The following is a 22,974-nucleotide window of genomic DNA, read 5'->3' on the forward strand; positions in this document are numbered from 1 at the left end:
ATAGAGGTCGGTGGTTAATATGGATCTGACAAGTGAAAACCAATAAAATCAATAACATGTAAATACAGTGAGTGGCTTATTTGTCACAAAGCTAGAGGATTTAGGATTCATGCGATCGTTACATCGGTCTTTGAAACAGCGAGTTGGACTGCAGGGTTTGACGTCAGCACTGCATCACCTCCCGAGGGGGCTGTTGTGAGTTCTGATGGTCAATAAACCAAATCTACCTCAACCTGTAAAGACTACATTGCTGTTGCTAGACTGAGTCTGAGACCTCCAAACATAACACTGCCTGCTGTACAGACTATTTATAAAAAAACTATTAACAAATTAACGCATTCATAAAATGTGCATTGTTTTAATATCTTGTTTTAGGCAATTTAGAAATGCTACATCTACACATGTTGAATACAAATGAAAAGTTTAAAAATAAATATGTTCACTTTTTATTCCTGAACCTTTTGAATGCTTATGTGAATTTTTTCAACATCCAAACATGATAAATTTACCAGAATAAATATGTATTATAGGAGTCCATTATTTCATAATTTCTACAAAAATGCAATGATCTGAATACATAGCATCTTTCTCTCCTGTTGCAATTAAAGTGATTAAGCAACATGTTAAACCTTCATCTTATTAGCCTTTCAACAGCGATACGTTCCAAACAATTCCCGCTTTCCCAACACACTCAAAGGCAGTAAATCTACTACACTTTGACTTAAACCTAGAAAAGCGGGCAGAGTGAATTCAATGAGACGCTTTACCACATTGTTACCCGGCTGAAAGACCTTTTACCAAAAGGCATTTTAAAGAAAAACTTTATTTATTGGAAGGGGACGACCCCCCTTATGTTTTGTTCCATTTAAAGCTCGCAAAATTGCAGAAACCTTGACATAAATCATGTAATCTTAATTTAAACTGTCAATCTTCCATTTGACATGCTTGAAATGTATTTTTGCATCAAGCTCATGTAAGCTAATTCATCAGTCATTTGCCATGACAGATTTATCCAAAACAGATCTTAAAAACCTACAAAAACATTCTGACAGCAGTACAGAGGAAAGGCATGTTAATCGCTTCGCTTCTGCGGTGTTTCGTTTCTTAGTAGATTGACAGTTCTTGGATCCATGCCTTGGGGTAAAAGTAATGGATTGTTGCTGTACAAAGCAGCACACTAGCTGCTGCCGGGAGAAACCAGAGCGCCCTTCACATCTGTGACAGTTCTGACACAACCTTGCTCAAGGCTGCCATTGACCAGAGCAGCAGGTTGTTCAGTGTAATGTTTATATTGCACAGCACTTGTTCTCGCTGTCAGTATTTTGATATTGATCTACAGGTGTGGAATTATGATATCGGCAGAAATAGCAGTTCTTATATTGAGGCCTTGCAATGTGGATGTTGCTATTTACAGTCAATTGTCATCATGCTAGTCACACTATTTTCCAAGTCAGCTGTCAATTTGTCAGCCATTATGAGGTGAAATCAAGATCAGCAAAATGGCTACAGCTGTGTGAGTCCAGAAAGCTATTTAAATTTATAAAATTGAGTGACATCTAGTGGTGAGGTTGCGAATTTCAACCAACGGCTCACTCCACCCCTCCCTTTCAGAGCACCACGGAGGGTGACGCAGGAAAAAAAGTCGTCACGTTTTACTCTTCTTTGGCGAAGGGAGATAGCGTATTTACGAAACGCGTTCTGTAGAGCAGTTTGTCCGTTTAGGGCCACTGTAGAAACAACATGGCGAATTCCATGCAAGGGGACCCGTGCTGTATGCAGACAGAAACAGCTCATTCTAAGGTAATAAAAACCTAACGCTTCATTATGTGAGGTCTTTATACAGATCTGAAGACATACAGTTGTGTACAATATATTGCATTTCTGTCATTAGATCCTACAAAAATTTCACATGGACCTTTAACACACATATTTGACGGACAATTCATGCTGTTTTTTTATCGGGCACCCATCCTTGCTACGCTGCTCAAGCTGGTCAACCCGCAACAAGAACTCTTAACACCCTAGTTACGATATCGTCTATTTAAAACCAAGATCATCTTGAACCTTGTAATTTAATCTGGTCCAATCTAGTCTAAGCTTGAATAGAAAAAGGGTTCCCTTTTTTGTATCCTAGTCTTTCTTAATGATGGGAATTGAGACCCGCTGTAGCACTGAAGAGAAAACAGCCCTCTGAGTTACTGCAACGCTGAGCCATAAACAACATAGCTTAGCAGACCTTTGAACCTAACAAGTCTTCCTTAAGTTCAAGGGTCAGATGTCTAGCGGGGGTACATTTTGTTTGCAGTCATGCACACGGTCAAGACCCTTCTTGCATCTGTGTTCAGAAAAGCACAAATTGCATATTTTCTGACTTTGATCACTTCCTGAATTGCACATTGGGGAACAATAACGAAGTTGTCATTTGATGTTAAAACAACATTTTAGCTATTATAGCGCTTCTAAATCATATTTTATTCTGAAGAAAATTATTGTGACTAGGCTGCTTTATGTTCTTAAAGGAATAGTTCCCTCAAAAATGTTAAATCTGTCATCATTTACTCACGCTCATGTCATTCCAAACCTGACTTTCCTCTGCAGAACACAAAAGGAGATATTTTGAAGAACGTTGGTTACCAAACAACATTGCACCCCATTAACTTCATTTTAGGGACACCGTACAACAAAGATATTTCTCAAAATATCTTCTGTGTTCAACAGAATAGAGTCATATACAGGTCTCGAACGGCATGAGGGTAAATACATGATGACAGAATTTAGATTTTTGTGTGAACTGTCACTTTAAAAAGACATATTTTCCACAACGCAGGGAGTTGCTAGGCAATTAAAGTAGGTGTTGTAAATGTTTTTTTTCGCATTGCTATGTGTTTGCCGATTTGGGACCACATCCCAAATCGAGTAAGCAAGTGCTCAGAATACCTTAGCAACCTCATACAATGCCCTGGCAACCATCCACAACATCCTAGAATAATTGCAGCAACTTTTGCATGGTACCCACCCCACACTTAAAAAAATGAATCGTTTTTTCTAAAAAAGACACAGGTGACCATTTTCTAAAATAATGTGAGCGAAAAACTGATAGATAGCCAGTGAGAAAAAAACAACAGCCTTTGCTTATTCAAAAAAATCATTGTTTTTGGTAAATGGTAACATGTCCCTGATTAAATTAATGGTTTAACTGCAAGTTACTGTTCGTTCTGCTCCAACGTGAAATGTCAACATGACATGTAATGACAGGGGATCATGTAAATGAAGGGATGGCAGTCATACATATTACATGAACACAATCAGTGATCTTCTGTAATCAAGATTCGGATCATGTTGAAATGCATTATGGATGCGATTGAAGTCAATTTTAGAAAGGATGTCGGTGATCAGTTACAGTATGATGATATTTTCATGTCAGACAAAAATAAGTCAAGCAAAATAAGTGTCAAGTCCAACAACGAGCATATTTGAACAGCAAAAATGTGGGTTAAAGGAGAGCTTCATTTAAAATAGATTCAATCATTTTTTGTTTATTAAATTAGATCAGTATGAATCAAATGATTACCAAAAACGTAATATCAATCATTCAATTATTGAAAAACGGAGCATTTTAACATTCACTATTTTTACATTTTATCACTGCGAAATGTATTGGCTTAGGGAAAAACTCCACAGGTCCTAATTTAATTGAGTCATGAACACAATATTCCTATTGATAGAAAAATCAATACTCAAACCTCTGCTGAATGAACCATTAAGAAGACATTTCAAGGCAAATAATTAGAAAGGGGACACATTTAAAACTGAAGGTTTTTATAGATCTCCCGGTTGAGTCTGGCTTTTTTTCTCCACTCTTATACACAATACATCTATAGTGGAATTTCGGTTCCTTGACACCGTTGCCATCCGCGTTTAACAACACACATGTAAGTTAACATATGTTAACAAATAGGTTTTTTCCGCATGTTCTGTTATATTGTCATTTTAGGGTCCCAGTCCTAATAACAATGATTTAAAATAATAATATACCTAAATTAAATATACTTCGATTGAATAATTTACAGTTTCTGACAATCCACTGACATCAGTGTACATTAGAGAATAAACAATGCATCTTGATACCGTATATTCTCTTAAATTTTCCAACTAGTATTATTTATATTATTTTTTGTTAGGATGTATGTAAAGCTGCTTTACAACAATGTAAATTGTGAAAAGAGTTATATGAAATAAAATTGAATTATAGAAAACACGTAGGTCGCATAAAAATCTGCACTACATGATAATCTGTAAAAGAAAAATCGACAATGGCTCGTATTGCACTATAAAGAAAACCATTGCAAGACGAGCCATTAAAAGTCGTCAATATATGAACATATTGATGACGGATTCAGTGTCTTCTATTATATTGCTGTTATACCCTCTTATAAGCAGTATAGGTCATCTAAAATCAATCGCTTTATTTGTCCACTTGTTTCGATGACCCAAGCTTCACAACAAATCCAATACAGTGGGGTCAAATTCTACAGCAGCACAAAAAAGGCATTTTTATTTATTTTCTCTCACAGAGCTGAACGGGAGCCAAGGACGCAAACAGTGGTCTTATCGGTCAACAGCCGATTTACTCTTAAGCCTCTTTTTCTTCCACCGTGGCATTTAGACAAATGAGAGGAGCTCTGAAAGTAACACCAGAGGACGGCCACGTTCTGCCCACCTTTATTCATTCCCAATATAAAAACAAAGCGGAGGAGTCTGATCAAAGTAATCTCGCTTCCTGGCCTGGAAAGGGAACGGCTCAGAATTGATTGCAGCTGTTTGGGTTTTGTTTGCCTTTGCATGGGACACTGTTATCTTCTGTTAAAAGACTGCGTGTGAAGATGTCTCCGTGGACATAAATCACGCAAACAGCCCTCCTTCAGGAGAAGAAAAGCAATCAATTACACACAAGACGAGCCCCTATGCAGTGTTTAGCATTAACATCATGAATCCCTTAACGTCTGCGTGAAGATAAACATACACCGTGACAGTAAGTGCTGACTATAAAAATATTGAATTTCGTTTTTTGGTAACGCTTGTTAAAGTGATAGTTCACACAAAAATGAAACGGCCCAACCGCCCTTAGCTGTTATAAAATGCACTGTAACGCACTGCTTCCTGGGGCTTATTGCTTTTATAAAATGGCTATTCCATATGCGTCGCAAGGTTTCATAAAATCAAGTAAATAAAGTGATATGTTGGCGGTCAGTAGTTATAAATTGTGGTATTTTGTAACAGATTAGAACTCTGCTCAACCAACCAGAATCAAGGACCAGAACTGACCATTTTATAAAGTTCCTTTTGCCAGTGCAAATGCAAAAAGATTGTTATCTAATGCAACAAAACACGTTCACGTTTGTTGAGGCCAGAAGAAGACTACAAACAGCTAGTGACTGCAGCTATGGCATAGCAGACCTTTCTGTGTGATTGTAATGAGACAGAGGTCTGTTCACTGACCTGAGCTCTATGTTTCAGAGTAGCACACAGCTGGGGACAGATAAGCAGAAACAGAGGCCCGCTTGGGTCAGTGGCCCCGGGGTCGAGTGGTCAGTGAAGTGTGGATCCCACTCACACACAACCCCCCGATGGACATCCACAGAAACACACCGCGGAGACTATTATTAAACCTTTTGTTTCTCTTAAGAAAGGCCTCGCTATGGCTTCAAAAGGGGTGCAAATAAAAAGCGTACCACAACGTTTTGAAAGCTCATCAAATATAAAACAATAATTTATTATTTCTCTCATTGTATAAGACATCAAATTGAGTTTCTAACTAATGATTTGTTAAACTGTATTATCTTGCTGCCATACAATCGAAACCTATACAAGAGGCTTTTTTGTCTACAGACAATTATACAGACATTAATACAAACAGATTAGATTTCAATATATGGTTTGGCTTTTATGGGTGTCTAATGTAACAGATGGAACATACAGTGGCTGTTTGAAGAATGAATTTGAGAAAAACACCACTTTCGTGTAAATCTGTAAAATGACGTTAGTTTTGTAAAAACAAAAACACGAAACAACTGCAAAGCATACAAAACACCAGTCCAACACTCTGCAATGACCATGAAGCGCTAAATATTTGGATTACTTTAATAAGCAATATGAATGCATTAAAAGTAAAACACTGTTGACCTTTACTTGCTGGAACTAAAGGAAAATAAAAATGCTGATAGTTGTTACGGCACTCTGTCCTTGAAACTCTTTACATGAACATGAAAGGTTATGATTCACTTCCTGTATAGAATATTTAATATCTCATGCTCCAAAAAGTAATGAAAAATAAGAAAAGATGCTCCCAGACACTTTAACAAATCCAGCATCCTATTCAACCTGCACTGTACCTTCTGGCGAACGACAAAGTTCCTTCAAGACGTTCGAATTTTCTATTTACAAATGTTGCCGCATTGAACGAGGCAGGATTGTCTACCCCAATCGGTAGTGTCTTATATACAACACGTTATACGATGCATGACTACACAGTGGTCACAGACAGTAGCGAGTTGTACACCCGCGTCCCATCGGGAGACTTTGTACCGTGGGTCAACAGTTCCTGGATGGTCATCCAGTTGTCAAAGATTTTCTTATTCCGTTTTTTATTCATCTTTTTGTGACTCAGTTCAATGATGTTCACTTCCTTCTTATCATCTACGATTCCACCTTGCTCCTTAAGACTGTCCATTCGACTCTGCTTCATGAATTCCCTCCTTTGACGCTGCTCTTTGGCCCGGACGGCGTGCTGCTTGCGCTCCTCCTTGCTCCAGTAGCGCCCCATCTTCAGTTCGCTGATGGCATCGTCGTCCGTGGTCATTCCGCTGCGCTCTTCTCGGATCCGTAGGGCCCGTTCTTTCAGGAGCTTATCCCGGACGGGACGTTTGGTGATGTAGCGCGTTCCATCGCTGCGTATCTTGACCTTCCATTCCATTTTGGGTTCCAAGTCGGTTGAAGCGACAGGGTCCCGGCACATGCTCGCCAAACTCATCTGGCTTTGGGCGTACTCCACTGACTTTTGTTGGATGAGTTGCATGTAGCTCTGATAGTGTTGGGCGTGTGCTGGGATGTGAGCGTGCTTGTAGGGTGAATGGCGGCTTGGTTTGCGTTCTTTAATTTCAGGCTGGCTTGAAGCATCGAACTCTTTCGACAGAGTCGAGCGAGCACTCCTGGTTGGGCTGCACGCCTCTTGGACGGGCGATAGTAGGGGCTTTAAAATTCTATTGGCGCCGCTACTCGCTCCTGCCTCTGGCTGGTTTTCGATTCTCCGCAGGGAGTTATCGGGGGAGAGCTCTAGCGTTAGCGGCGTGCTGCGGCAACTTTCTCCAGTGTTGTATGCGCTGGAGCTGTCCTTGTCGGACTTCTCCGGGAGTTCGCTAATGTCGGCCAGCTCGTGCCGTCTGGCATCCACGCTGGTGTTGTAGTTGCGGAAGCCGCTGTTGTGCAGCATCCACGACTGTTCGCGGCACTGCTCGCGCAGCTGTTGCATGCGATGTGCTCTTACTATGCTCAGGCACTCCAGCTCGATAGTGCGAAGCTCCTCGTTCAAAAGCTCCAGTTCTTTGTCCACTCCTTCCTCTCCCCCGCCGGCCACGCCCCCAGCAGGCCATAACAAGCTCTGCTGCGTGCTTCCGCCGCTCTGCACCTGGCACTTGAGCTCCAGCAACTCGCGAAAGCGCTCACACTCGTCCGCAGGAAAGTCTCCCAGGAAGTCAGCATCCGGGTAGTCGGCGGAGATGAAGGACTCGCTGCTGAAAGGTAAGTCGCTGCTGCCCAGGGTGTCCTGACTATAGACGAGTCTGCATCGGCTGCCTAGCGTGGTGGAGGCGGTGGTCTGGTCATCTGCCAGGTTCTCCTGCTCGGAGCTCTCGTCATTACGAGTGCTGTCGTCCGTGCGGCCCAGTCCGCTGTCCTTCTCATGGTGGTGGGATAGAAGCGTTGCGGTATCTGTAGTACCTTCATCTTCTTCATGTTTCTTCTGTGATGAAAACAAATGATATCGAAATGACATTTTCCATGAAATATCATAAATCAGGCTGTTGCGAATCAGGGAAAGGTTTTATATATACTTTCTCATTTTGATTCATTTAACCAAAACGAAAGTTACGGACTGCAGTTGTAAAATAGCCATACTTTTACATTTTGAACTAAAGTCCAGGCAGTACTTGTTGAACAGCTCAGTGATGGACACTGAAAGTATGACTGACATTGTGCATCATGACAGGCCGAGTTTGGGATGTGCTGTACCTGCTGGAGCATGCTGGCGGTGAACTGCATAGCCTGATGATGCTGCTGCTCCAACATATCCATGTGGAGGTCGTCTAGATAATCGTTCCTGTCATCGTCCATCCATCCTTCATCCAACTACAACCACAAGAGAAGGAGAAATACTATCAGCTGTCCTTTAAACTTAGTAGGAAGCAACTGTGATATGTTGTTTGGTTTCCTTACCTGTATCTCTGGCCGAGCCAACAGGAGACAGACATTCGGGTGTTCCTCACTGGTTAAAAGAGCAACGGCCTCCTCGCGATTCTGGATCTCAATGCCATTGATCTGAATTGTGGATGGGGGTAAAAGACAAATATGACTTCATTATTATAACAACAAATGACATCAATTAGTGTCTGGCTGATATAAAGCAAACCTGGATGATTCGATCGCCCTCGCGGATTCGTCCGTCTTTCGCAGCGATGCTGTTGGGATCAATCTGCGCAATGAGGAATATTGGTGAGTGAGAGTGCAAAGCTGCCAAACGAAATGCATCTGATTGGCTAATAATTCATAAAACATTCAGCAGGCAAATTTACTCACCTCGCTGACATAGATTCCCGTCTCATCGTCATCATCGGTTCTGTAGCACACGGTAAACCCCAACTTATCATGGATATTAGTCCTGTATAAATCCACTTCCTGAATGGACAGAAAAGAAATGATTAGAAATTGTAGCTTTAGTTATATTTTTACTATTAGATCAGTTTGCTCTATTCAAGTCCGTATACACAATACCTTCCCAAGTTGGGGAAATTGTGGTGAGCGGTAAGCCGGTTTGTTTATTACAAAACGCGATCATGTAAGTCTGCCAGCACGGAACTACGGACCTCCAAAATCAAAGATTAGCGTATTTCTACCTCGGAGAGTCTGAGGAGCTTTTCTTTCGTCCATGAAGTGCGAAAGACAACATTAATCAGGGTAAACAAGACAGGGGGCTTGCATTGGTTTCAGATCCGTCCCATCCTAGTCATTGATCTCTGTCAACTACCCCCCCCCCACGTCAGCTCCTGAAGGCCCTCGGGGCTGCGCAAGAGGTCGTGGAAAGTGCTGCGTGCTAAGCGTCTGCCGCCATAAGTCGCTGAACTTCATCTGTTTATGGACTCGGCCTCATAACTCTCCGTCCGTCATTGTAATTATAACCTTATCCGTCTACGCTTAAACACACGATCAGATCCATCACGTCAATTTAAACCCATCCAATTATCATCTGTCGCTGATGTGCAAGTCAATGAGGGGTAAAAAATGATATCTGCGTCTGGCATCTGTTTGAGGGAACCGGGCTAGTCGATATCGGTCTTGACCACTTCAGTGCCTCCGTGTGATGTTAGGGAGTGGATTCAGGGATTGGAGACGGTTAGCCAGGAGAAGACTGGCGTCACCGGGGTAGATGTACACCTCAATGCCTGTTTGCGGTGGATGGACGGTGAAATTGCAGAATGTGTGTATTACCTCATATTCCAGCTCCTCTCTCTCTATCTCATGCTGCATGCCCTCTAGGAAATCATTGGGGTCGAAGTACTCATGACCAGCTGAGTGTCTGTAAAACATAAAACCACACCATAAAAAATATTTCATTAAAAGGACAGTGACAGTATAGTTACAGTACACGGGACATAATTCAAACACGCTATTTAAAAATCGACATAGCTGTACATGTGTGCCAAAAACTCCTATACATTGTGTGTAAAGTACAATGCTGGTCAAAAAACATTCGGTTTATAATATCAATACACCCATAAAATACTCAGATGTTTACTTTATCCAAATTGCAAACAACATATATGACATTCAGCATGTAAGTTTAATATTTGTCCTTTATCGCTGTTAAATCACATTTAAGAAAAAAGTGCTATAGTTATTACACAAAAGAAAAATCTATTAAATGGGTGAGAAAAAGGTTTTAATAAATATAATTAAAAAGTCTAGGGTTTAAAAACACTTACTCTTCTCTCACACATATATAAATACACACAGTATGTATCCTTGAATTTCTTGCACAAAAAATTTCCTCTTTTTTTATTCATCCTTATAGTTTTTTAATTTTTGTCTTACTTTCATTACCAGCTAACTAAGTTGGTAAATATTGTTATTGTGTTATTAATATATTATTGAAAATTGTATGGCATTGTGCTTATAGGTAATTACAAATGCCATTATAAATAAGATATAAACAATGCTCTTTAAAATTCAGTTACGCTGCAAAACAAACCAAAAAATCAATAATCTCAGGCAAGTTTCCATTTTAAATGTGTTGGAGACAAACCCGGAGGACACACACATGAGAGATAAGACACATCAAATTGAAAAGGAAAATTCTGATAAATGAAAGCAGTGTTATTCTGTGTTGTGCTCTGGGCCGAAACCTTTACCAATGTAACAAATATATTAAAGTCTAGTTGTGCCGGTGGACATAAACAACATCCTTAACATCTTCCCTAAATATCTTGAGTCTGCATTCTGATTGGTCTATTGAGTTGTCACCCACCCTTCTGGCATCAGGTATTGCTCGAGGACATCCACAGGTGTGGAGGAGGCAGGTAGCTTGCTCAGGGCCATGATATGTTGGAAGGTGATATCTGTCTGCGTGCTGATGTCCATTAGCTGGGCGTCTCCGTTGGGGCATGCTGGTTTGGGCCTGGGTGCCCTGCGTAGAACCTGTACCATGATGGGTTCTTTAGCGGTACGGAAGGCCTCCACCGCCTGGTCGTGTGTCACCTTGGATAGGTCCTTGCCATTGACCTGATGTAACAAACAAACATAACATAAAATTATGTTATTTATGATATTTCGTATCTAATGGTGGTGGTTGGTAAATATTCTCCCAAAGCTTTTAAAGCTATTTCACATTTTTGTTAAGAAATTAAACATTTCAACATGCTAACAACCACTCGGAATACCTTAAGAAACCATAGCAATGCCTTGGCAACCACCCAGCATCATAGCCACAGATGCACATGCAGACCTTGTAAATAAAAACTACTCTACCGTAAACAGTAAAACCACACTGTGATCACAAATTCCTTGAAATTAAAAACCGAGAGCGCCAAAGCATTAAAACCAGCCGTTAAAACCGAATAAAGCCTCTGAAGTGCTTTCTGGGGTCAGAGCTATACTCGGCAAAAAACAAGAACATAAATTAGAAAGCGCTCTATTGCTAATGAATCAAGGTCATTACACAAACTCAAAGGGGGGGAACTTATTTAGTTAAGTAATTTAGCGGCGAGGCCACCCTGGAAGACGGCGGTACGGTTTGTAACATTAGGAAATGAGTACGAGCTTCAAGGCTAAAACATTGACACAACGATTAAAAGCAGAGTTCTGCTGATGAGGGTGGATGGAATGAGATACAAGAGGTTTCGAGCAATCTTTGAGTGCAGAGAAACAAGGACACATGAGGTCAGAGTTTCCAAAAATAGAAACTTCAATGAAACTAAACGGTATTGAAGTCGCATTTACAAAATTACAATTGATTCTTTACAGAAATACCGTGGTGGTACTATGGTGCGGTAATTCTATCAGAAATAAATATCACATTACTTCTATGTTGTACTAAATGATTCTGCAAAGTGAAAAATCTCACACCGGCCATTGCTTTATATTTACATTTCATCCATTTTATCCAAAATGACTTAAAATTAGGAATACAACAGAGACTAATATTGTTCTAAAAGCAAAGATCTTTAATTTAATTTAATATAATTGCTATTGTGAGACAAACTATTACTCATGAAAGCTGGTGTATACAATGTGTTGTTACAGGCACAGACCAAACAAAATATCTAGTACAAAAGTGTTCTGGAACATGTTAGGCTGATATAAAGTCTATGTTAGCGTGACTGCTAACAGGGTGTTTGACCTTGAGTGAACCATCTCTCTTATCTCAGAGCTTACAGAGCTTTACCCTCAATACCCGTCTCAACACACAGTATTTCCCATTTGTTCATTTTTGATTCCTAGACGAGAAACAGCTTCGATGGGATCAGTGCTTCAGGCAATCACACCCAAATATGCAAACCTCATACACACGTTTAGATGATGAAATTCACAAGAAATTGACTTGTGTGACGCAAAGGTTGATAATGAACTAATTTTAGTACATTTTACAAAATTGTGTGCACACACATATCTGCACATATTCTCCTAGTGAAGCCAATTTCTTCTGAAACAATGTTTGTTTAGCAGAATTAAAAAGACCAATTCGCAAGATGTAAACATTGGTCTAGCAACACTTAAACACTTCCGTTGTTTATATATTATTGTTTTAAATCTTACATATATGATCAAATCTAAAAGATTTTTGTCTAACATTTAGATTTTGTTCTGCTGGTTGTGTTAAAACGTTTGCGCAGTGTTCAAAATTTGAAACTGGAAGTTCTGAACCAGCGTTGGACCAGCATTTTTATTTCTTCTTTAGCGGTCTATACATCTTTTTTCAATTGAACAATTTTGGGCATCCTATTAGGTGTGTCACAATACACCAGTATTGACAATAACCATTATATAAAAAAACATGATTATAATGTTAACATACAGTTTTACTTCTACACATACGACAATATTGTTGCCTTAAAAAAGGTTATAAACTCGCTCTCTATAATACATACACTTACATGTTAAGTGTGAATTGTGGGCCAGAAAAGGAGAACTGGTTGTGATAACTGTAAAGCGAAAATGTTATATTTTGACAGCCCAACATCCCATAGTTTTGTACTTTCTATAAAAATCAATTGTGAGAAATATAACTGTTGTAATTCACAGGCTGTTGGATTCTCAGATTTTCAGACAGGCAGAAATGAGGACGCACAGGGGAGCTGTGTATTTCAGCATTGAAGAGGGAATATGCTAACCAATAACAAAAAAGGATTCCAACTAATCCCAGCCTGAGGGAGAACTGTAATATCCAATGACTCCACATTCTCAAACATCCAATGGTGTGATGGAATGTTTTTTTTATAATTGTACCATGATATTACCATGACACGCCAAAGTGCTGTATTCAAATATGAATGTTTTAGCATGGTACATGCCACCAAATATTCATGGGTAAGAATGCTAATAGAGTTTTCTTTTTTTGGTGTAAACGGGCTTTACCGTTATCCAAATGTGTAACCAAAATCATTATTAATTAATAAAACAATTAATTGTTCATTGTAATTAGTTCCTATAGCTATATTTCTATATAGATTGCCAGTCAGAATCACAATCTAACACTATCATCCTTTCTCTGTAGCCTGCTTCTCAGACATGTGTGAAGAAATCCCTCTCCTCATTGTAGCCTGTGACCCTGAAACAAAGCCCCGACCCTGGTAATGTTCTGCCCGACTGGCCCTCCACTGGGTTTTCTAGCCTGCAGGAGGAGGCCCTGTGTCCCCATTCACTCATGTCACCTCTGACATGGCCTGTAACCGCCTCACTGAGGAGAAACGCACCAGAACGCCGCAAACTGAGACTCTTTACCCTCTGTTTAACACAGACCCACTGGGACGGCCAATCATGGCTGACACATGCGCTCTAGCATTAGGGTTACATTGACCGACTCAGTGAACAGAAACAATATTGACACAGAACATAGAAAGACACAGTTAAGTCTTAAACTTAAAACAACATCATCTATGGATTTTACATCACAGCGCATTTTATAAGGGATCGCTATAGAATACTTGATTATGATTTTTCAGTTGAAAAAGCAACCTTGTTAAATAAACATGGAAACCATAAAAGAAATACCATTACAATCCAATAGCTTTTTCCATTAAATCCATTACATTATTTTTTGTAGAGTGTTTTGGGCATTATTCCAATAGAATATAACAAACAATAGAATAACATCACATTCCAGTAGACCAAATTACAGTTTCAATTAAAACCAATACAAATCCTTTTAAAACCATTAAATTCTTTAATGGTTTCTATTGTTTTTTAGCAGGGTAAAGAAGGTGGGATGTTAAATCCAACTGAAATAATGCCCAAAACAAACTCTAAAAAGGCATTTTGTAATTGTTTTTATGGAAAGAGCTAATGGTTCATAATGGTATTTTATTGTAAACCATTAGAATTTCTGTGATGTTCTACTGTTTTTTCAGCAGGGATGCCAAGAACCCAACATATTACCAATGGAGACCTCCTATTATAATCATTAAATCAATCAACTTTTGATGTTTGACAGACAGAGTTTAAGCTTGACAGTTTATTCCCACAACCCCTCAAAGAACATATTCAATATGCTTCCATAGATTTAATTTCTCCTTTCTCCCAAACCTAAAAACCCTGAAAAGCAACTACACAGTTTGGCATAGCTTGTATTGGTCTTTCTATATGCATGTGTGTGTTACTTCGTTCAGGATCAGGCAGAAAAACCTCATGTGAATGTTGAATGAAAGAACAAGGTTTCTTTGGCTGACTAATACACAGCAACATTATATGCCGCGGCATGCCGCCTCAACGTGGATTAAGATGCAAACAGAGGCAAACTAATGCCTGTGATGCTTGCTGTTTACTGGCTCTTAATCCTGTTTAAGCATAAAACCTTCTGTTATCCAGTCAGGATCAATAGTGAGAAGCTAATTTACTTCGTTCACGCTTCCAGAGTTCCTGTTTTCCTCCATAAGGAGTTATCTGTCACTTTTTGATGGAGAACAAAATACACTTTCCCACAGTTACAGATTCAGATGTTAAAGGGAAAGTTCACACAACAATTTCATAATTTCCTTATCCTCGTGTCATTTCACATTCGTATGACTTACTTCTTCTTCTGCATAACACGAAAGAAGATATTTTGAAGAATGTTGGTAAGCAAACAACATAGTACCCCATTGACTTCCATTGTTTGGACAGTAAATCACTGAAACATTTCTCAAAATATCTTCTTTAGTGTTCATCAAAGAAAATAGTCATATACAGGTTTTGAACGACATGAGGGTGAATAAAGGGTCAAAGAATTTAACTTTTTTGGTGAGCTATCCCTTTAACCATACTATCATTGACATTTATAACCAGTCAACAGCTGGTTCCAACTTTCCAGTTATGATGTTTAATTCTTGACTCAACACGGACACCAGGGAAGCATGTGGCTAGTCAACCGCCAACATGGGCGCACGCTCCATTTATGCTGTTCATCGTGTCCCGTCACATCCTACAGAATAGCAAATCTCCCGAGTGTAGCCCTATTGTCAGGTGGAAATGCTAATTGCGATTTAGCCTCTTAGCATCGGGTCTATAAATGTACATGATTTTGTCTAAAGTCATCAGGAGATAAAGGTTGCCATGCTTTTGTTTCACTGATCCCTTCATATAATTATAAAACAGTAAAAAGGAGTTGATCCCAGTCAGCAGACAAAACGAAAAAAGAGCTCCGAGCGAAAGGAGACATACAGTAATAACGGCGAAAACAAAAACAGTCGGGACTAGTAATCTGGTTTTATTTATTTTAATTGAGGAAAATCTGATGCATCTGTGCAAACAAAGCTGTCTGTAAAAAGATGCAGTCGCACCTGTGTTTGTCTGTCCCCGTACAACACACTCATCTGTGCTTGACTTATGAAGACTAATGATCTAACAATGCTTATCTATTCATAGTCTGTCGCAGGCCACAGTGATCTATGTACCATGTCATTATATTAACGTAATGCAGTAACAATATCACACAGCATGTCTGACCTTACTCAATTTATCTTTGTACTATGAAAGCAAATTGTGTTAGTGCCAGACTTCATTTATGTCAGATTTTTCATTAAAGGCATAAATAAAAATGTTTCTACATACAGAGCATTAATGCATGATGCGTTTGTTCCACATTTAAAATCTGTTCCAAAAACCATCGTGGCAACATAGGCTAATGCCACCTTATGAAAAAACAAATTTTAGCCAAAATTTAAAGCAACACTGTGTATCTTTTGTCAATAAGGCTTGAACATACATAAAGCATATGGCCATTTTAGTCCAGTGTCAAGTGAATTTCAACAAAATTAAACCTCAGGAGTGCAAAGTCATGTGGAATTATCACATAAAAAAGGTTTTCCTAAATACACGTATAAATATTACTACTAAATATAAACTAGTATTTGGGGTCTGAAAAAATACAGAGCATCTTTTCTGCTTTTTGACTTGTTCTGCAATTTAATGCAAATAGAAACAGAAATATTGTTAGTAGTTTACAGAATTAAAATAAAATGATAATTTTACCTAAACACATACCAATAAATATATAAACATAATCATCCTGGCAACATAATGCCAACTTATTATAGGCACATTTGAGGCAGCACTGCATATCATTTTTCAACAAGGGATAAAAACAATAAAATTCAAACAGAAACTAATAAAAAAATTCAAACAGAAAATTATAATTGTACCTAAACACATACCTATAAATATATATATATATACATAATATAAAACATGTTATCTCTTAAATGTGTCTGGTTATGTCTATAAGGCGCTTAAATAGTCAATGTTATGTTTTTATCTTTTCCATTTGCTATGTCAATCAATATTATGTCATTACATTTGTTGTCAATATTGACATGTTATGTCTGTGTTCCATCTGTATCATGTGACTTAAATATCTGCCATGTTCCATCCATGCCTTGTCTACTCATCTCTATACGGTAGTCTTTTGAATGGATGGTAGGATGTCTCCAAAATGACTGCTGGCCACCTGCTATAGTGTCAAGCAGCTGTGCCGATACAGAAGAGAGGACCTAGAGCTGACTAGACTGTGCTTCGCCATTTCTCTGAGGTGTGAACAAACTGCTTCATTTGATGTTGCAATTCCAAAACACTTTGTGATTGTGAAAGCAGCTTGGTTAAAGAAACAAAACTTCTGTCATTTATTCACCCTCAAGATGTTCAAAACCTGTGTATGACTCTTTCTTCTGTGGAACACAAAAGAAGATTGAGAAATGTGTGAGGGGCTTTGTGTCCATACAATTGAAGTCAAGAGAGGATTATGTTGTTCGGAGGATAATGTCATGTTCGGCAAAAGAAAGAAACTCATACAGATTTGGAATGAGATGAAGATGAGTTAATGATGGGTGAACTTTCTTTGCTTGCTTTTGGTTGAATTTATAAAATACAGCTGGAGACAAGAAGAAATTCAGCTTTAAATACATTTATTTACATTTGAGACAGCTTTGAAAAAAAGGTAAAAATGGCCAATGATGGAAAATCCTAAATGCATTATCTAGCATTTATTCATGACTAACCTAATCTGAGTGCAAGTTTCACCTGCCTGACTGTTTTCATACTCTTATTTTAAAGAAAGTCTCATACGTGGTGCAGACAGGCGCCACGACCATTACCGGCCACTTCTAGTAAGATTAGGAGCCACAAGGCTGTCAAACACTGTCTCCGCCGGTCAGCCAACATCAGGATTCTTCAGGGACAAAGGAGCCTCCATCTCCACATGGTGCATGTCTGTCCCGCTTTGAAGCTGAGAGCATCGAGTTCAGCACAGTTAGAGGCAGATCAAGTTTACTCAGGGATGGCCAGGCGTGCTCGCGCCGAATCCTCTCTCGCTTCTAATTATTTTAACTGAAGGGGAAAATGACCCTGTCTCGACCTGCAGGTTTAAAGGGCCGGAGAACTAATTCTCTTCTCCTCTGAGTGTTTTTAAATGGGGCCCCTATGCTGAAATCAATCGGCTGAACTGTTGCTTTAAAAAACTTTTTCTGGCAAATGTTCCAGCAAAGCTGTTCTTCCATGATAAATCCTTGGCATTAGTGTAAAAATGAGAAGGAAGTTCGCACCTGAGCCTCATTTAAAGGGGTCATATGAAAGCTTATCGCTTTGAAAAGCAAAGCGTGCTATGATTGGCCAGTAAACCAGTGTGTAGTGATTGGTCGAATACAGCAAGCGTGTTACGAAAATGTAATGCTTCTTTCCATATTTGGAACATCAGGTTCCAAGGCAATTGAACTGACGGCTGCGCCCATCTTACTTGCGTATACATTTGGCCGGTCTTAGTCAAATCATACCACAAACTGACGTAGATTTGTAGGGGTGTGGTTACAAGAGGCGTTTTAGGCAGGTCTGGCTGAACATTTTCTTTTAGATAGATTGCATTTTTTTCAAATTTTTGCAATTTTATGTGTCTAATACATGCACCGGCAACACACCAAAGACACATAAAAACACGTGTTCATGCCATATGACCGCTTTAAGAAACCAAACTTTCTAGTTAATAAATACACAAGCAAAAAATTACAATTGTGATCTTTCATTACTTCAAAAATGTGTTATGCCCTGAAGCACATGCCTATGACAACATTTCTGTGTCCATGAAATCTCTCTCTAGAGGGGTGTGTGAAGAAAAGGCATCCTCCTGGATCAGTTTGTCTCTGGGGAGCTCTTGGAGACAAAGGAGAGTGAAACGCAGAGAGAGAGATTGAGAGAGAGCAGGCATAGTGCCAGACACCCTAATGATGAGGATCTGTGTTTATTATCTGGGGATGGGGCCAGTGTGTATGCCATCTAATTCACCGTGGTAAAGGTGCACACACACTCTAGTCCACCTACAGCATATCTCTACACTTCTTCAACTGATGCCAATAAAGCAAATTTCCTGAAAAGCTGTTTACATTCTCACACTCAATGCCAATTCATTGGAAAAATAAAATCCCATATCAGGATAGGAACAATACAATACAAAGACACACGTGTTTGTATACGCACATGCTTTAGAGAGGTCATTTGGACGCAAGGGTAAACGGGCGCCTGGGCAAGGATGAGTCAACAGATCGCTTTCACACTTCAAACGAGTCTTTCACTCCATTCATTAAAGCCCAGCGACTTCCTGCCGCCACTCAGATCTTAATTGTGAGCGACCCCAACGCCGGCCAAAAGTGCACCATTACTCCACGAACAACATCCCCCTCCGTCACATTCCCCTTTCAGGACGGCCGGGCATCACAAAGACGCCATTATTTGTCTGTGGTATCTATACCAACATTATATGAAGAGTTTATTTTAAAAACATGACAACATAATAAAAAACATCATTTTTGAATAGTTATCTAGTTTTGGAAATAAATTCTTCATGAGTTCTTATCACACATTGATGGTATATGTCACTTTTGCCTCTATGTCGCCATCTCTGTGTGAAACATAAAATCGCAGGTTACTTATGCAAAATTATATGGGTTAGCTCAAGTAACTTTGCAAATGGGGGTAAGGAGTATGCTTTTAAAGTACTAGTTCAATCTCAGATTTGTGTTTATTTTGTTTTATGTTGATTTGGGTCAGAATAAAAAATCTTCTCGAAAAAATACTTTTCAAAGAAAAGAGCAATGTGGATACATGGACATGAGACTGCAGCATCAGAGAATGATAGGAAATGTATCCATAACTTTAAACGCATTTAAGTGTAATTTTCAAATCTTTGCTTGTGGTAGCCCCGCTCGAAAATGAGAACAGCATGCATGGTCTCCTTTACCAACCGCCTGTCAATCAAACATAACTGACAGCGACGTGACATCTATAAAGACCTCGCATGATGGCCCCAATATGCCTTTATGTCTTCTTTTATCCCATTTTCAACAGGGATTTGAAAAGGCTGATGGTTCCTTTGAAGCCCACCGCTGTCTGTTGGGTTATTAACAAACAGAGACCATTTGCTGTTGCAGTACACAAACACACAGATATATACACTCGGCTCTTAACAGGAGAAAAGCTTTTAGTCCCGCTTTCACACAGCCTGAGCGATCAAAGCGGAGCCTTCAGAATAGCGTCCGTCCCGTCATCAACAGCTAATACAGAGAAACATCCTCTATAGAAAATTGTAAAAGGAGGCGACGAAGTGGGCACTCATTAGGTCTACTGAAAGCATCCTTAACACACCATACAAACACAATACGCAATACGAAGTTCTAACAATGTGGTTGTACAAATCTGGGGCTGCTTTTATCCCAACCCAAAAAGCTCAAACACAATTATTTATCAGGATTTCTATAACATTCCTTTGTTTATAATATCTTCTTATACAAACATGTATAATGCACTTATACATTAAGTATGTGTGTGATGATGTGCACACATGCATGTGGAGAAGAACAGTGTAATCTCAGCGCCGCCCACTGGTTTTAATCTGCAGACCCCCAACGATATGATTACAGACATCCCGAGGTTATAAACGATCACACGACCCAAAGAAAATCAAATCAGAGCTGACATCAGTGTCAAACAGTGACACCGGCCTCAAAACAGCAGCATTAAACATCTTGCACAACATGGATGTCTAAAAAGTTCTGACATCTATCTGACAATTCATGTAATAAATAACTGAATTACAAATAATACAACCAAAAGTCTAACCAATCCGGGTGAAATATGGAAATATCTGTTGAGTTAAAAATAGCCTAGGGTTGACCTAGAATTAACGTATACAATGGTTAAAAATGGTTTACATTTTTCATGCTTACACATCTTCATAAGACGTCTAGACGAGATGGAAACCTCAAAACAATTTTATTGTCAGAAGATAATACTTATATACTATAAATAATACTTATTAAACTCAATACTTAAATAGAAACTGAAGTAGAAATCAAATCTAAATATCTTATTAGCTATAAATGTTTAAACCTACAATCATACTCTTAATGTTCTTCCCGAATGTTAAAATGATGCTTCACGGTCTAAGAGCTCAGGACTATCTCAGTCACTTCAAAACAACACGAGGTCCACGCTGCAACAGCACTCATGCCCAAATGTACCTTCTGACAAGACAGATCAATCCAGGACTGCTAGCATCGTCACGGCGGAAACAGTTTTTTGGAGAAATAAAATGGATATTTTAATAACATTGAAAGCTAGAAAATATTTTAAAAAAATCCAAATATAGTGTCTCAGATATTTGCATCGACCAAAGCAGCAAAACAGCATAAAAGAGAAACTTTACACATCATCTCAAGTTCTTACTTGAATCCCCCTCACCAATACAACACTAAAATAAAAAAGAGCAGTTACCTGGCTCACTTCATACAGTAGTTTGTACTGCTCTGGAGGTTTCTGTAGAGTACAAACTCTGCATCCCATGATGGACAGATCACACCATCTAGTCAAACTCAGCACGCTTCCTCTCTCGCTCATTCACATGCGCACCTCTTTCTTCTGTCTCTCGCTCTTTAATCTGTCGGCTTCCCGGTGAGCATGAGTGTCTGCCTGGAGGTCTGTCTCAGTCCCCCAGCATTCTCTCTCTGGATCTACCCGTCTGCCTCAGCTGCTCACAGGGAACACGCTGCTACTTATGCACGCCCACTCATGCATATTAAGCAGCTGAATATTCATAAGGGGGTTGCCCCGTTGCATCCTAAAGACTAAATGGCGAGTTTTAAAGGTTCATTTAAAGCTGGTTAAGATGAATTCATTACTCTGATGTGTAAAAGCAAAGACAAATATATTTGCGGACATTATGCAAATCTTTATAACAACTAACAAGTCGTTGAAACAATTGTTAACAGAACAAAAGAGAAGCACTCATGCAATAAATGAACCAAATCCTCTTATTCTGCGATAATATCCTGAATGTTAACATACGAACTGTATAAACAATTTAAGCATTAAGACAAAAACATCTTTATTTTGGTTACGTATGTATGAGAAAAGGAATAAACATGTCAATCGTTGGGGTCCATTCTTCAATAATAAGTGGGCCGACCAACCAAGCAAACAAATCCACAGTCCGAACTCTTCCTTTTGCCTCATGACTGATAGAAAAAGACACGGGGCTCTTGGTCTCCTGCTCATTGATGAGTTGCCCTTAAGGGGGCTTGACAATAGGGCACCGCAGACCTGGCATCGAATATGCCCGTTACGGTGGTGCCACTCAGCCAACCAAACATAAATGTCACTTAGAGGAACACTGAACCGTGCTGAGGTCACCAATCTTTATTTACATGAGAACTATGATACCCTTTCACAAGCTGAGACATGCACACAACAACACGCTCTGTAGAAAAATCCAAGTTTGTGTCAATACAATATTCAGATCAACTTCAGATGGACTGCTAGCATCGTCACGGCGGAAACAGTTTTTTGGAGAAATAGAATGGATATTTTAATACAAAACTAAAGAGAATGACAACACACCACTTTAGTGAGCGGTCTTTACTGGCAGAAGACAAAAAACTTGTTATTATTCGTATATAATCACAACACATGAGATTCTTTCGTGCCATGACAGCTGAATGTCCCCCCACATTCCACGTCTTTCCATTTCAACAACCACATGTTTTGCGCTCCACAAATATCAGGCTTCTCTGTGTGACAAATGAAAAAATATTATTTCAGACACAGGTTTAATCCGCCTCTGCCCACCGTGATCCATCCTCTCATTGATAGGAAATGTCTCACCAGGGAGAAACACGGGATATCAGCTGGCACATTTTTTACCTGCCTCTGTGACATGGGATAACATGATAGCCGGATTGTATATAGACACGTTTATGTTCAAATTGGCGGCAGTGTGGGATTTCCTCACACAAGATGTTCCCAGATTCCTGACATTTCCCAGCCTGGCGGGGTGAGGCTCCCCGAGGACCGTTCCACTTCCAATACCATCATTCCAGTAGCATCCAGTCATCTGACATCTGATTAAGAAGAATCTCTTCCCTGCATCTCTGATTTCTGAACGCTTGATGGTCCTGAATGGCTTAGATCGAATGATGT

The 22,974-nt window shown here is 39.4% G+C and overlaps 1 protein-coding gene across 3 annotated transcripts in view; it reads right to left on the reverse strand.

Annotated features, from left to right (window-relative positions):
- Window positions 1-5,743: 5,743 nt before the first annotated feature.
- pdzrn3b (PDZ domain containing RING finger 3b) overlaps window positions 5,744-22,974 on the reverse strand; it is a 69,973-nt gene continuing 52,742 nt past the window's right edge. The window contains exons 1-8 of one of the 3 annotated variants that reach the window (XM_079460153.1): window positions 21,274-21,524; window positions 10,796-11,049; window positions 9,760-9,847; window positions 8,851-8,949; window positions 8,684-8,746; window positions 8,491-8,592; window positions 8,287-8,403; window positions 5,744-8,017 (exon numbers count right to left, since the gene is read on the reverse strand). In XM_079460153.1, the coding sequence (XP_079316279.1) occupies window positions 6,524-8,017; window positions 8,287-8,403; window positions 8,491-8,592; window positions 8,684-8,746; window positions 8,851-8,949; window positions 9,760-9,847; window positions 10,796-11,049; window positions 21,274-21,396 (2,340 nt within the window). In that variant the 5' untranslated portion in view covers window positions 21,397-21,524 and the 3' untranslated portion in view covers window positions 5,744-6,523. Of the gene's footprint in view, window positions 8,018-8,286; window positions 8,404-8,490; window positions 8,593-8,683; window positions 8,747-8,850; window positions 8,950-9,759; window positions 9,848-10,795; window positions 11,050-21,273; window positions 21,525-22,974 lie in introns of those variants that run through there. The other 2 variants (XM_079460151.1, XM_079460152.1) reach the window with 2 other exon arrangements.

The sequence above is a fragment of the Barbatula barbatula genome (assembly GCF_947034865.1).
Source record: "Barbatula barbatula genome assembly, chromosome: 7".
In the NCBI taxonomy this organism is placed as follows: Eukaryota; Metazoa; Chordata; class Actinopteri; order Cypriniformes; family Nemacheilidae; genus Barbatula; species Barbatula barbatula.